We start from the raw sequence: 15,066 nt of genomic DNA, 5'->3' as shown, positions 1-15,066 counted from the left end.
TACCGTGTTAATTGATAAGTTGGCCCTGCTACTAATCGGATGTCACTGAACACAGAGTTGGGAAGAGATGCGCAGTAGCATACCATTTAACAGTGTTTCCACCATACAGATACAATAGACATAACCTCAAGAGCACAAATAATAGTAAAATGTAGTAAAATAATTATGAAGTAATGAGTTTTAGAGTATTTATTACCTTTGTTTTTAATATAATTTGCTTAATGTTAGTTTAATTTTCAATAATGCCTGTGGTTCACAACCAGTTCACGAAATTCCTAGAAATTTACCAATTAGCTCTCGTAAGCCAGTATAAAACGGCTCCAACATACCGCCTTCTGTTAATGTCCCATCACCTTCCAAATAAATACTTTTATTTGAATCCTTCTCTCAGAGTCTGCTTCTGGGGAACCCAAACTAAGACAAAGGAAATTAAGCTTCTATCTTGTTAAGCCATTGTTATTTAGGGGGATCATTCTCAACTGACAGAGTAAGGTTTGAGGTTAATATACAATGCAAGTGTTCAACAAATACTTTTTTATGACGTACATAATAGAGATACAGATGTGTTACAGAAAGGTCTGTGCCTGGAACATGGTAAGTAAGGAAAAATGGTCGGAGACAAGGCCACACCATGCACAGCATTGCAGGCCAGGGTGAGGACTCTGGATTTTATGTTAATCACAATGGGAAGTACTAAAAAAACTAGAGGGTTGTAAATAAGGGAGAAACATGGTCCAATTCTTGTTTTTAAAAGACTGTTTTGATTGCCAAAAAGAGAATAGAGATTAGCGGTAATAGAGTGGGAGTAGGAAAACCAGGTAGAAGACCTGGGTGAGAGAGAGGAGAGTGGCCTAGATAAGGATGGTGCAATGAATTAATGAATTGTTACAAAATGGCTCCCAACCAATCATGCTTCCTTTGTGTGGTCCTCTCCCACTTTGACTCCAGACTGACTTTGTGACTTCCATTGACCAATAGAATGTGGTGGAACTGATGTTACTTAGGAAACCTTGCAGCTTCCAATCTTACCCTCATGGATCCCTGAGACCATGTGAAGAAGACCCTCCTTGAGGATGAGAGAACATGTGGAGAGCCAGCACCAACCACCCAGACATATGAAGCCAACTTGGACCCTCCAGCCTTCGTTGAGCTGTCAGATTCATTCTTGTTTTGAGTCACTGGGTTTTGAGGTGGTGTGTTATGTAGCAATAGATAACTGAAATCCATGTGAGAAGGGCAGATTTAGTACATTCTACCCTTCTCCTCGAAGACAATTTAGGAGCAGATTTGTTTCCTGAAAGCCCATCCCCACCCTCCCATTCTCCTTGGAAAAGCACTTTCACAGGTGTCTGGGACTGTATGCCCTGATGTTAACCATGATAGCCTTTTTGGTTTGGATTTGGTTTTCTATGTCTGTTTAGTTGTACAGCAGAGGTTTGGACATGATTTAGTGGATTTGATTTGAGCCTTAGCCTCCTTCTGATTCATTGGGTTATCTTATCTAAGCCCCTTAACCTCTCTGCCTCTCACTTCTATATCATCCCAAGGATAAGAAGGCCTGCTGTACTGACCTCAAAATAGTAATAGCGAACATGAATATGGCACTTACCATTTAACAGCACTATTCTAAGCCATCTACATATATTAAGTTCTTCAGTCCACATGACCATCTTATGAGGTAGGATCTTTTATGATCCCTGCTCTACAGATGAGGAAGTTGAGGTTTAGAGAGGCTAAGAAACTTGCCAAAGTCATGGAGGTAATAAGTGGTAGAAATAGGATCTCAACCCAGGCAGCCTAGCCCCAGAATTTTGGCTTATGCTGTCAAAGGAGATTGGGATATGAAAGCCCTTTGGTAAAAATACAAAGCATGAGGAGAATGGAAATACCAAGGAATAATATGCCATTCATGAAGCTTTGTTCCTCATCAGTCATCCCTCTTCAGGTAGCCTGAAATGGTGGGAAGTATCCAGAATTCAAGGAGCAGGAGAACTGGTTGCCAGTCTGGAATCTATGACTTAACTATGAGACCCCGGGAAAATCCCTTCCAGTCTCTTATCCTCCACCATGGGGATAATGTCTGTTCTGCTACACCTCATGATGGTTGTGCAGGTCATAAGTGTTCATGAGTGTGTGTTTCAGTTATCCACTGCTGTATAACAAACCACCACAAAACTTAAAACAACTGGGCTCAGCTGGGCAGTTATTCTGTTCCACATGGTATTGGATGAGCCATTTTCTATGACATTGTTTAGGTCGGTTGAGTAACTTGCTTCAGTCATACACTTGGCTAGATAGCACATGATGAAGTCCATGAAGATGTCTCCCTCCAACACAACAGAGACTCCCTGATGGACCAGGAGAGCAGTGGGATGCAGGCCTCAAATTCTCATAAAAAGACCAGACTTAATGGTCTGACTGAGACTAGAAGGACCCCAGGGGTCATGGTCCCCAGACTTTTAATTAGCCCAAGACTGGAACCATTCCCAAAGCCAACTCTTCAGACAGAGATTGGACTGGACTATAAGATAGAAAATGATGCTGGTGAGAAGTAAGCTTCTTGGCTCAGGTGGACACATGAGACTATGTGAGCAGCTCCTGTCTGGAAGCGAGATGAGAAGGCAGAGGGAGACAGACACTGGCTGAATGGACACAGGGAATACAGGGTGGAGAGAAGGTGTGCTGTTTCATTAGGGGGAAGAGCAACTAGGAGTACATAGCAAGGTGTATATAAATTTTTGTATCAGAGCGTGACTTGATTTGTAAACTTTCACTTAAAGCACAACAAAAATTAAAAAAAAAATTACAGCCAAGGGGAAAAAAAAAAAGAGATGTCTCCCTCCACTAAATATGCTGGTTTTCATTTAATAAATATTGCATTGGGCACCTACCATATACCAGAAGAGATACTGTTGTTTGCTGCTGTCATGTTGTCGGGTCTCCCGGACTCACAGTGACCCCATACCCAACCAAGTTAAAGGCTGACCATTCCTGTGCCATCCCCATGATCAGTTGAGGTTTGGGCCATTGTGATCCATGGGGTTTAACTGGCTAATTTTCAGAAATAGCTTGCCAAGTCTTTCTTCCTAGTCTGGAAGCTCTGCTGAAACCTGTTCAGCATCACAGCAACATGCAAGCCTGCAGACGTTGGTAGTGGCTGCGCATGAGTTGCATTGGCTGGGAATCAAACTGGGTCTCTCTCAGGGAAGACAAGAATTCTACCACTGAACCACCATTACAAATTAGCATATAAGGACAATTACTTATTGAATACATACTATGTACATTATGTCATCGATTCCTCATTGTAAATCTACTATGAAAATGTTATCTTAAGTATCTCCCCATTTTATAGATGAGAAGACAGAAGCAGAGGGACGTTAAAAAACTGATAGGATCCTACCCTCACAGGCATTACAATCTATTGCAGAAAATATATGACAATCAAGTAAATAATTAAATATACAATTTCAAATTATTCTCCGAATCGGACTGCTATTGGAGCCCAAGTGCCAATCCTTCTTCCCGACATCAAAGCTCCAGGTAACCCTGGCAACGGGTTGTACTGCCAACAGTAAAGATGGCGCCCAGAAAGCGAGCGCGTTTCCACATACCCCCACTACCCACAATGCAGTTGAGAGAGGAGGCAACGTCTCTGCCAGGAGCTAATATGGCGGCCATAGTTACACCACTCTTTTTCTTCACCTAATCGGCGACCTAACGACCCACAACAGCGTTCCGAGCAGGAGCTAAGTCTCCTTTACCCCTCCGGTGGGCACAGCTCCAGTAGCAACTTAAGTCTGTGGGACACCTCGCTGAGTTAAAATCTGTAACCAGGGAAGCGCCATTTCCGCTGACATCATTACGGCGACACGTGGATCCAAGATGGCGACGGCGATGGTGAGTGAAGGAGACTCCGGGAGCCGGAGCTGGAGCTGGGCTCTCCGGGGGATCCGAGGACCTTCCGGCTCCCCATGCCTGGTTCCGAGCCGCCTCTGGGACCCCTATATCAGGCCTGAGAACCGCCCCTGACTGGGCTCGCTTCCCTCCAAATCCCCCCCCCCAGCCTTGGTCCCGCTCCCCGCACTCAGGCTTGTCAAGGCCCTGAGTTTTGGGGGAGGCGCTGGGTCGGAGGGAAGGCCTTGGCCACTGTCTTAGCCGGGTGCCGTTCCTGTTTTCGTTCCCGCCCCCGTCACCCCCTTTTCTAGTCCTCACCTCCAGGCCCTGACCCGTTCGAGAGTCCCCCATTATCGTCACTTTCGCTCCTCCCCCTCACGTCCGGATCTTGCTCACCCCGCATCCCCGCCTTCCCACCATCCTGAGCGACCTACGAATGCGACCTCACTTCTGACCGGCCTCACAGTCCAGGTCCTGTCTCAGACCCTTTCCAGAGCCCTGTCCTCCCAACCTCATGCACACCTCTTGACTTCCCGCTGCCCCAGAGTATGCCCTCATCCCCCGCCCCCCAGCTTCCATCCCCAGACCCCTGCCCTTGTATTCTCTCAATCAACTCCCTGGCCTTTTGGGGGGACCCGTTGATCCCATTGGTTCTCAAACTTTACAGTGCATAAGTATCTCGGGTGTGTTGGGGGAGAAACGTGTTAAAATTGCAGCTTCCTGATCCTGGCTCTCAAAAGATTCTAATTCAGCAGGGTTAGGTGATGCCCAGAAATTCCATTTGCACTTTATAAGCATGCCAGTGATTTTGATGGAAGTGGCCTGTGAACTATGTTTTAAAAAGCACTATACTAGCCCCACCTGGCTGCCCCACACCCCCCCACACCCCAGCAGGGCCACACAGCTCTTCAGGAGTGCAGGTTCGTTCCCAGGGTGTGTGCATCAGGGTGAAGGTAAGAGAATTGTGCTTGGACGGTGGATAAGAACTTGCTGGTCCCAGGACAGAACCCTGGAAATAGCTCTTCGAAGGACTGGCCTTGCTTGCAGAAGCTCAGCTGGAGACACCAAAACCAAAATTGAAGTCACTTAGTCCAGAGTGATTTTCAGGGTCTTCTTGTATGTTGCTTCCTCAGCAGATACTTTTATCCAGGGAGTGAATGCAAAGGAAGACTGAGAGAAAAGGACGTGACATTTGACTTTAGCAAAGGAAGATTCTTGCTTACACTCTTTGGTGTTGGTTTTCTTGAGCCAGGGTTAGCTTATTGACTGATAAAGGGTCTCCCTGCCTCTGTTAATGAAGTATTCCTTATTTAGCACCTCAGAGGTAGGGTAAAAGGTTTCACAGCCTTAATGGTTTCTGTGGTCTCAGACTTTAGTCTAAACCACAAGTGGGGCAAATCCCAAAAGTGGTATGTTGAAAGCTCCCCCCTCCCCGTTTTTTTTTCACCAGACCACATTCAGAATAAGGATGATGTAAGAACTTAACAGGAAGTCACACCCTCTCTTGGCTATAGACGGGAAAAGTTCAATAAAGTAGCATTTATGGTATTTTACTGGAAAATTCCTGCCTGGTTCAGAGACTTTTAAGAGGTGATAAGTTGGCAGTACATATTTCTAGTACACATTTATTTAATCAACAAATATTTGAGTGTTTCTTCTGTATCAGAAACTAGCACAGAATTAGAGGGTCAAGGTCCCTACCCTTGTTGAGGTTTTCTAGTCTGAGGAGACAGGCTATGAACAAGATAATGTCAGAGTGGTAAGTGCTGTGAAGATAGCAATATGAAGCCATAGTGACTGGGGGGATGGAGTGACACAACTACTTTGGATTGGGTGGTCAGAGACGTCTTCTCAGAAAATGTGATACAAGTTGAGACCTGATTGATAAGAAAGAATCAGCATCCAAAGTTCCAGGGCAGAGTGTTTCAGGCAAAGGAAATGGCAAGTGTAAAGGTCCAAGGGTGGAAAGAGTTTGGTATTGAGCTTGGTTTGAGAAACATACAGAAGGCTATAGGGGGCTGAATCGAGGTGAGGGGTGGGGGGTGGGGGTAGGAGAGAATTATACAAGACGAAATTGAAAAGAAGCAGGAGCAGCTTAGTTTCTAGAAGCATGCCTGTGATTGCTTTGAATTGAGTCTACAGTTTACAGTCTGTGGACTAGATCTTGAAATAGCCTTTTCTATTAGTGTGCTTTCACTTTCAGGACTATACATTAAGGGTGTCATCTTGTTCTCAAACTGGAGAGTTTAGATTTTATTCTAAGCACAGTGGAAAGTGATGTTTGTTGTGTCACCTGGGAGTATTGTGTTTTCATTAATGAAAAAAGTAGCTTATTTCAAGGAAGTATATATGTATACCGTGATCCACAGAGGCCAATTTAAAGGGTGCACTTGGGAAATTTCATGTTTGGTGCAATCGTGAAAAGGTGTACAGGCAGGTTTATTACCAGGATATGTGTGTAACGGGCAAAGTGGAGCCACAGATAGACGGTTTGGTCTGTGTCGAGCACTTTTCTTACACAGAAGTCAGAACAGTCCTTACACCCTCATAAACACAAATATTTCGCATTTCACAACCATTGGGGGTGGGGGTGTGTCTGCTTTGGGGTACAACCAAGGAGGTCATACAACCAGAGAGGAACTGAGTGGCCATGGGAACAGGCTGGTTTTTTTGTTTTGTTGCATTGAAGACGGGGGTTGTGGGTGCAAGTTTCTGACCACCCAAGTGTTATTTATGGGCTTTTCCCTGCTCCTTGTCCTTGGTAAATGACTCTTTCCTCCCTGAGGGTTGGGCTGCCACCACCCAGGACTGTGTTAGCCTGGTGGGTGTTTCCTGAACGTTCAGGGCAAGACTTCTCCCACCGTAGGAGCAGATAGCTGGTATAAGCTGGAATTTTCTTTGGTTTTCCTGCCTTTCTCCTGCACTGGATTTAAACTATTGCTATAAAGCTTCAGAATCCAGAGTTGATCTAACTGGGTCTGAGGTAAGAGGCAGGCTCATATATCTCACTTTTTATGGAAAACTTCTCTTGGTAATATTATTTTGGTAGAACTTGGGAGATGCCCACTGGGTATATTTTTAGGCATCTTAGGAGTCTAAAAGTTTTAATTCGGAGAATAAAACCCTGACTTCTCTCACATATATCATTATTCACACTTTTTAAAATACTTTTTTTAACCTGGGATATAGTTTACATAACATAAAATTAACTCTATTAAAGTGTGGTACAGTGGTTTTTAGTACAGTCATAAGGTTGTACAACCAGCATCACTATCTATAATTCCAGAACATTTTTATCACCCCCAAAAGAAAACCCATACCCATCAGCAGTCACTCCTTCAAGCCCCTGACAACCACTAATCTACTTTCTGTCTATGGCCTTGTCTGTTCTAGACATTCCATATAGATGAAATTATACAATATGTAGCCTTTTGTGTCTGACTTCTTTCATATAGCATAATGTTTTCAAGGTCCATCTATGTGGTAATGTGTCAGTACTTCATTCCTTTTTATTGCCAAATAATATATTGTATGATTATGCCACATTTTCTTTTTCCATTCACTAATGGACATCTAGGTTATTTCCACTTTTGACTGTTATGAGTAACGCTGCTATGTACATTCATATTCAGTTCTCTTGAGTGTATACCTAGGAGTGGAATTGCTAGGTCCGTTCGTACTGTTTTGAGGTTACTTTGGGTTGATCCAGTCCAGAGTGGGGGAATGGACCGAATGACCTCAAGGTTCTTTTGAACAGATGGAGGCAATGCTAGCCAGTCTCCCACCTTCAGTCAAAAGCAGAAGAACTGTTTTTAGTGACAGAATCTGGTGCTAACCTTTGGGCAGCTGAATGGGTAGAGTCCTGGAACGGAAGGTCTGAGCTGTGCCCCCAGTCTCGTGTGTGGGGTTGTGGGAAGTTGCTGTCTCCTTTGGGCCTCACGTGTGGGTGGGAGAGTCAGGAGCCTGGGTTTAGTCCCAACATTGTGCGTGATTCACTGTTTGGCCTGGGGCAAATTACTTTGGCTCTCTTAGTTTCCACATATGGACTTGATTTCTAAATTCCAGGTTGAAAATTCTGTGGTTTAGAGTGTTCGCGTTTAAGGTAACTTAGGCAAATATGCCTACAAAATCAGATTCGTTTTGCTGGGGTCTTTGTTTTTTTTTTTTTCATAGTCATTTACCCTGAGGTCTTTCCAAGCTGTTGCTGGTTGTGTTATCTGTCTGAGCTCTTGAGTTGGCCCATCTGGCACGTGTTCAGCAGGAGCTGCTATGTTCTTGGAGCTGGGGTGCTGGCTGACACCCTTCAAACCCGTTGCCGTCAAGTTGATTCCGATTCATAGCGACCCTACAGGACAGAGTAGAACTGCCCCATAGGGTTTCCAAGGAGCACTTGGTGGAGTCAAACTGCTGACCTTTTGGTTGGCAGCTGAGCTCTTAATCACTGCACCACCAGGGCTCCCTATGCTGACACCACATCTTGGTTAAAATGTGTTTCTCCAAGGAGTTCTTTTCGAAGGATGCTCTCAATCCCCCCCGGAAGTACAGAGGAGGCAGAGATAGCACTAAGTTGCTTCTTGGTTTCTCTTTTACAACCTGGACAAAAGTTTGCCTTTGATCTCAGCATTAAAGAAGCAGGTTGCAGAATGTTGGAAAAGGTTGAGTTTTGATCTCTTGGCACTGTCAGGAAGGTGGGAAGGACCATGGATGAACAGGGCCATCTGGTCAGAGTTGAATGATAGGAGCCACTTAAACGTGCATCCCCAAACCTGCTTTGATCCCTGAACCATTTGCTGACGCCAGCATTTCCCAAATGGGGGCATAGATGGATGGGAACACCCAGGACTGCTCAGTTCCGTCTCATTCCTCTTCATTGCTTCCGTCTCTGACTTCCTAACATGATTTCTCACCTATGCCTGATGCATTAAACTGACAGACCTCCCAGGTTTTATGTTTAGAGGGTACACTAAATGCTACTTGCATTTCTTAGGAAACCAAATTGAATCACAAGTTGGAACTGAATTCTTAAGCCACTTTAGTAAGGGAATCTGGGTGCTTTGGCAAGTCCCTTAACCTCTCTGGGCCTCAAGTTCTACTTGAAGTAGATCAGATGCTCTAAATTGGCAGTCCATGGACCACATCTTGATGTAGACTTGGGTTTGTCTGTTTGTCTTTTAGCTGGCACAGGACTTTAAAATGTTTTTAGTTGACAACATTTAATAATTGGGAGATTTCATGTTAAAAAGTCTAGATTTCCATTTTCTCTTAAAATTTGGGCCCGAATTCCCCAATAGGAGAATAGGCATACAGGGGCCAGTTCTCCACTTGGCCTTCAACTCCCTATTGTCTCATTCCCATGGTTTAGGTCACTTACATGGCCCCTGAGTGGTTGAATTTGTAACCTCCGAATGAAATGGTTTCTATGTGATGTTCTGATTCTGATTTTCTGATTCAAAAGCTATTAAAGGCTTGTGGTAATTCCCTATGTTACCTGACGCCCAGGGGAAAGAATTCTATTTGCATGGTACATTTATTTGATAAACTATACGCTCACTTAATAGTCCATGTAATCCTTACGAAAGTCAATTTTGCAGATGAAGAAACTACAGCTTGGCCCAAGAACCTGGGCTAACTAAACTGATGGGTTTTGTGACTTTGGCCAAACTGTCTGCCTCTTTAAGTCTCAATTTCCTTATTTCTTAAACAGAGATGATATCTTCCTCAAAGGATTATTGCCAGGATTAAATGAAATGTGAGATCAAAGTTCCAAGCACAAAACAGGCTCTCTGTAACTCTGAGTACTCTTTTCTACTCCAGGTATTGAAGTCTGCCAGTAGAGTTGCTTGGACCAGCTGGAAGCTCTTTTATAAATACCCAAAAGGAAGAGGGAAGTTCATTGCATTCCTTATTTCTGTACTTGTGTGGCCTCAAGGTTTAAGTCTGGTTGCCTGTTGCTTTGTGAGGGTGCTTATTAGTTTCACCTGGATTTGCACAGCCTGTTAAGGTGTTTCCCTACCCCAATAGCAGTTTTTTGGGTCTAGTTTATGTGTCTCTGCTCAACAGCTACTCCGTATCTGTGGTCTCTGACATAAAGGCTACATTTTCAGATCTCCTGTGGCTAATTTGGTTCTGTTTTTCTTGCTCTGTGAGTTCTTTAGCTCCATGGGGCTGCTTGGTAAGTAGTCTTTAGTTGTCATTCATGTGTGGTTGAATTCTTAGGGAGCTTTAACTGGTTGGTTAATTATTTCTGTTAACTGTTGGCAAACTGTGCCCCAGAGCCTTTTTGCTGTTGTTAATCTGGGGAACAGTTATTAATGTGGCCTTACAATGGTGACTTTGAGATAGAAAGAGAAGAATTTAGCTTATTTTTAAAGAAAGGTATGGAACAGTGGCCAAAAAAGACTGTTCAGACTAGTCAGACTGGGTGATGCTATTTATGGGAAAGGAAATTGCAAAGCAGAGGAGCTCCGGAAAAGAAAAGGTTAACTTCTGGTCACAGAAAAATGTGAGTGAATGAAATATTTTGAGTTCTCAGAGGAAACTTCCCTATTTTCCTTGGTAGAGGTTAATTGTTCATACCTTTCAAACTGGGTGGGGCAAGTTTTTGTGGGGCTGGGAGTACTTTCTAGCCCTAGCAGCCATTCTTTGGGCTGTTGTTTAGGAGAGATTTTTCTGCATGCCTACCCCCCAAGAATAAAACAGATAGGGAGAGAAAGACCTTGATTCTTGGGTCTCTTCAGTTTTACAGCTTTCCTGGTTGCCATGTCTTTGCCAGTGGTGGGGTATTAGATTATAACCTGAAGGGCTTCTAGATTGCCGTCGCCTTGTTCCTTGACTTGCTGCCTGTCCTTGCAGTCTCGTGACCAAACCCACTGCCGTCGAGTTGATTCCGACTCATAGCGACCCTACAGGACAGAGTAGAACTGCCCCATAGAGTTTCCAAGGAACGCCTGGTGGATTTGAACTGACGAACTCTTGGTTCGCAGCTGTAGCTCTTAACCACTACGCCACCAGGGTTTCCAAGTCCCATGACAAGTAGAACAAATTAACTGTGAATGGGCTGCATCACATCTCTTGGGACTCCTACTCCTTTCAGGGCTCTGAACATTGCAAAAAATGTTTGCTAAATACTTGATTGACTTCTCAGACTGAACCTCATATGGGAGTTACTGTGGCGATCAATTAAAAATTATAGGAAGATACAAAGGAGCTTCCCAAGAACCAGGTTATTTGCTGCACCTTGACTTCCTCGCAGAAATGCAGTGTTCCTCTATCAGGCCGTCAGGCCTTCAGAGGTAGAGCAGCAGCATCCAGGCCAAGGGCCTTATCAGGAGCTCGTGAATTTCTAGGTCCCTGACCTCTCTCTGGAATCATACACCAGATTCTGTGTATTGGAACTTTTTTTTTTTCCCTGGGAGGAGGGTCTCTAGCTTTTATAAGAGTCTATGAGGAGTTCGGGACACCTTCCCCAAGGTTAAGAATTGCTGATCTTGATTCACTTACCCATATACAGGATGCCAGAATCCCCTCTGCGTTGTTCTTGCTTTGTTATGCCCACTTCCTGTACATCTTCAGGGGAACTCACCCAAGATTTTCAGAGGCAGTCCATTTCCTCCCCCTTTTTAAAGTCTAAATATATTTATTTTGAATAAAGGTGATCTACATACATGGGAAAAAAGTTAGTATAAAAAAGCTACAAAAATTTTTAAAAGGTCACTGCTACTCCCAATCCATTCATGAAAGGTACTCTTTTTTCCTCCAGAACATTTTTATGTATATATATTTATGTGTATAAATGTACATGTATGGACATAGATTTGTGTATATAAAAACATCTCTATGTTTTTAAACTGTTCTAAAAATTTCCAGTGTATACAAAAATAGAAGAAATAGTATAATAAACCCCCATTATCCATCACCCAGTTTCAACAAGGATCAATATATTGCCAAACTTGTTTTATTCCTCCCCATACCCTATCCCTAGCTGGGTATTCTCCCCCCTCCCCGGGTTTATTGAGGTATAATTTAATATCCTAAAATCACCCATTGTGAGTGTACAGGTCAGTGATTTTTCAGTGAATGTATAGACTTGTACAACCATCACCACAATGACACAGTATTTTAGAACATTTCCGCCACCCCAACAAGTTCTCTTATGCCCATTTGCAATCAGTCTCTGCTCCCACCCAGCCAACCACTAATCTGCTTTCTGTCTCTATAGATTTGCCTTTCTGGGCATTTCATATAAATGGAACCATACAGTGTATAAACTTTTGTGTCTGGCATCTTTTATTTAGCATAATGTTTTTGAGGTTTTTGGGGTGGTAATATATATTGGTAGTTCATTCCTTTTTACTGCTGTATTGCATCGTATGGATACATTTTGTTTATCCATTCACTAATCCACCTTTGGATTGTTTCCAGTTTTGGACTATTGTGAATAAAGTGGCTATGAACATTCATTACAAGTCTTGTACAGACAAATATTTCTTTTTCTCCTAGACAAATACCTAGGATTAGAATTGCTGGGTAGTTTGGTAAGTTTAACTTTTTAAGAAATTGCCAGACGGTTTTCCAAAGTGGCTCTACCGTTGACATTCCCACCAACAGTCTATGAGTGTTGTAGTTTTCTCCACATCCTCAACAACACCTGTTATTGCCTTGTCTTTTTGAGTTTAGCCTTTCTAGTGAGTGTGGTTTTGATTTGCATTTTCTAATGACAAATTATATTGAGCATCTTTTCATGTGATTATTAGCCATTGGTATGTCTTTGGAGCCCTGGTAGCAGAGTGGTTAAGAACTCAGCTGCTAATCAAAAGGTTGGCAGTTGAAATGCACCAGCTGCTCCTTGGAAACCCTATGGAGCAGTTCTGCCCTGTCCTGTAAGGTCGCTATGAGTCAGAGTCAACTCGGCGGCAACAGGTTTGATTTTTTTTGGTTTGGTATATGTTTGGTGAAATGTCTATACATACCTTTTGCCCATTTTCAAATTGGGTTTGTCTTCTTACTAAGTTGTAGGATTTCTTTCTATATTCTGGATACAAGTCCCTTATCAGATACATGATTTGCAAAGTCTTTTCTGCCAATCTGTGGCTTGTCTGGAAACCCTGGTGGCGTAGTGGTTAAGTGCTGTGGCTACTAACCAAAAGGTCGGCAGTTCAGATTCACCAGGTGCTCCTTGGAAACCCTGTGGAGCAGTTCTCTGTCTTACAGGGTCACTATGAGTCGGAATCGACTTGACGGCAGTGGGTTTTTTGGTTTTGGTGGCTTGTCTTTTTATTTTCTTAATAGTATCGTTTGAAGTGTAAAAGTTTTTAATTTTGACGAAATAACAATTTATCAACTTTTTTATTTTATGGATTATGCTTTTGGTTTTGTATCTAAGACATCTTTGCCTAACCCAAGATCATGAAAATTTTCTCCTGTCTTTTCTTCTAGAAGATTTATAGTTTTAGGTTTTATATTTAGGCCTGTGATCCATTTTGAGTTAATTTTTGTGTATGGTTTGAGGTTCCTTTTGCATATGGATATCCAATTGCCTGAGCACCAGTTTGTTGAAAAGACTGTCCTTTCCATGTTGAATTGCCTTGATACCTTTGTTAAAAATCCTTTCACTGTAAATGTAGGCATTTATTCTTAGACCTTAAAATTCTGTTCCATTGATCTATATGCCTACTATTACCATAATGTCTTGATTGCTTTAACTTTTTAATAAGTTTAGAAATTGGGTAGTATAAATCCTCCATTTTTTAAAAGTCATTTTGGATATTCTGGGTTTTTGTATTTCCATATAAAATTAGGATCAAGTTGCCAGTTTCTACAAAAAAAAAAAAAGCTTGTTGGGATTTTGATAGGGATAGCATTGAATCTATAGATCAATTTGGGGAAAATTGCTATCTTAATAATATTGAGTCTTATAATTCATGATCGTGGAATGTCTCTCCAATCTTCAACATTTTATTTCTAAATATTTCATCTTTGTTGGCGCTATTATAAATGGAACTGTTTTCTTAATTATGTTTGCATCGTTTGTTGCTAGTTTGTGGAAATACAGTTGACTTTTATATATTGATCTTGTGTTCCGTGACCTTGCTCACCTTATTAGTTCTAGTAGTTGTTTTGTGGATTCCTTAGCGTTTTCTATATGTAGGATCATGTGATCTGCAAATAAAGGCACTTTTACTTCTTTCGAAACTGGATGCCTTTAACATGCTATTTCTTTCTTTCTTTATTGCACAGCTAGGAGGTGATGGGTCAAGGATTTGAATTCATGTCTGTATGGCCCGCAAAGCCTGTGCTTTTTCCACTATACCAGTGGCTCTCAAAGTATGATCCCAAGACCAGCAATATCAGCATCTCCTGGGAACTTGTTAGAAATGCAGAGTTTGAGGCCTTACCCCAGACCTGCTGAATCATAATCTGCATTTTAACAAGGTCTCTAGGTAATTTGTATACACCCATTAAAGTTTGAAAAGCACCAGCCTCCAACCAAAAACTCCTTATAGTTGCCACCAGGCCTTTGTGTATGTTCCTTGACTTTCCTGGAATACCACTTCTTCCCTTCCTTCTCCTCTCCCTTCAGGCCTTAGATTTGAGTTTTTAGACCTACACCCCTCCCTTCAAGACTTGGTATGTTTCTGGTCCTGTGTATTCCCCAACCTGCTGTCCTCAGGCCGCTGATAACATCAGGGACCTAGTGTTGTGCTTGGTCAATGACTTGTTGCCATCGGCCAACTGACTGAAAGCTCCTTGTGAGGGTGCATTCTATAAGGCTTACGCGATGCCGTACACATAGTAGGTGTTCAATAAATAGATGGTGAATTGACTTCTGTACTGGTAAAAGCATAGATCTTGGGGTCAAACTGTTGTTGTTAGGTGCTGGTAATTTTCAACTCATAGCAACCCCATGTAACAGAGTAGAACTGCCCCATAGGGTTTTCTAGCCTGTAATCTTTATGGGAGGAGTCCTAGTGGCACAAAGGTTAAGCACGCAACTGCTCACTGGAAGGTCAACAGTTCGAACCCACCAGCCACTCTGTGGGAGAAAAGACCTGGCGATCTGCTCCTGTAAAGATTACAGTCTAGGAAACCCTGTGGGCAGTTCAGTTCTGTCCTATAGGATCACTATGACTCAGTGGCACAGGACAGCAATGGTGGGTTAGCAGCTGAGTA

At 42.8% G+C, this 15,066-nt stretch overlaps 1 protein-coding gene across 1 annotated transcript in view; it reads left to right on the top strand.

Moving 5' to 3' along the window:
- The first annotated feature begins 3,671 nt into the window (after positions 1–3,671).
- Positions 3,672–15,066, top strand: part of TM9SF4 (transmembrane 9 superfamily member 4) — a 50,509-nt gene continuing 39,114 nt past the window's right edge. The window contains exon 1 of the mRNA XM_049869080.1: positions 3,672–3,900. Coding sequence (XP_049725037.1) covers positions 3,886–3,900 — 15 coding nt within the window. The 5' untranslated portion in view covers positions 3,672–3,885. The remainder of the gene's footprint in view (positions 3,901–15,066) is intronic.

This window comes from Elephas maximus, chromosome 25 (genome assembly GCF_024166365.1).
Source record: "Elephas maximus indicus isolate mEleMax1 chromosome 25, mEleMax1 primary haplotype, whole genome shotgun sequence".
NCBI classification, from domain to species: Eukaryota; Metazoa; Chordata; class Mammalia; order Proboscidea; family Elephantidae; genus Elephas; species Elephas maximus.
The sequence above is the reverse complement of the archived record's forward strand: the minus strand, read 5'-3'. Positions and strand labels throughout refer to the sequence as shown.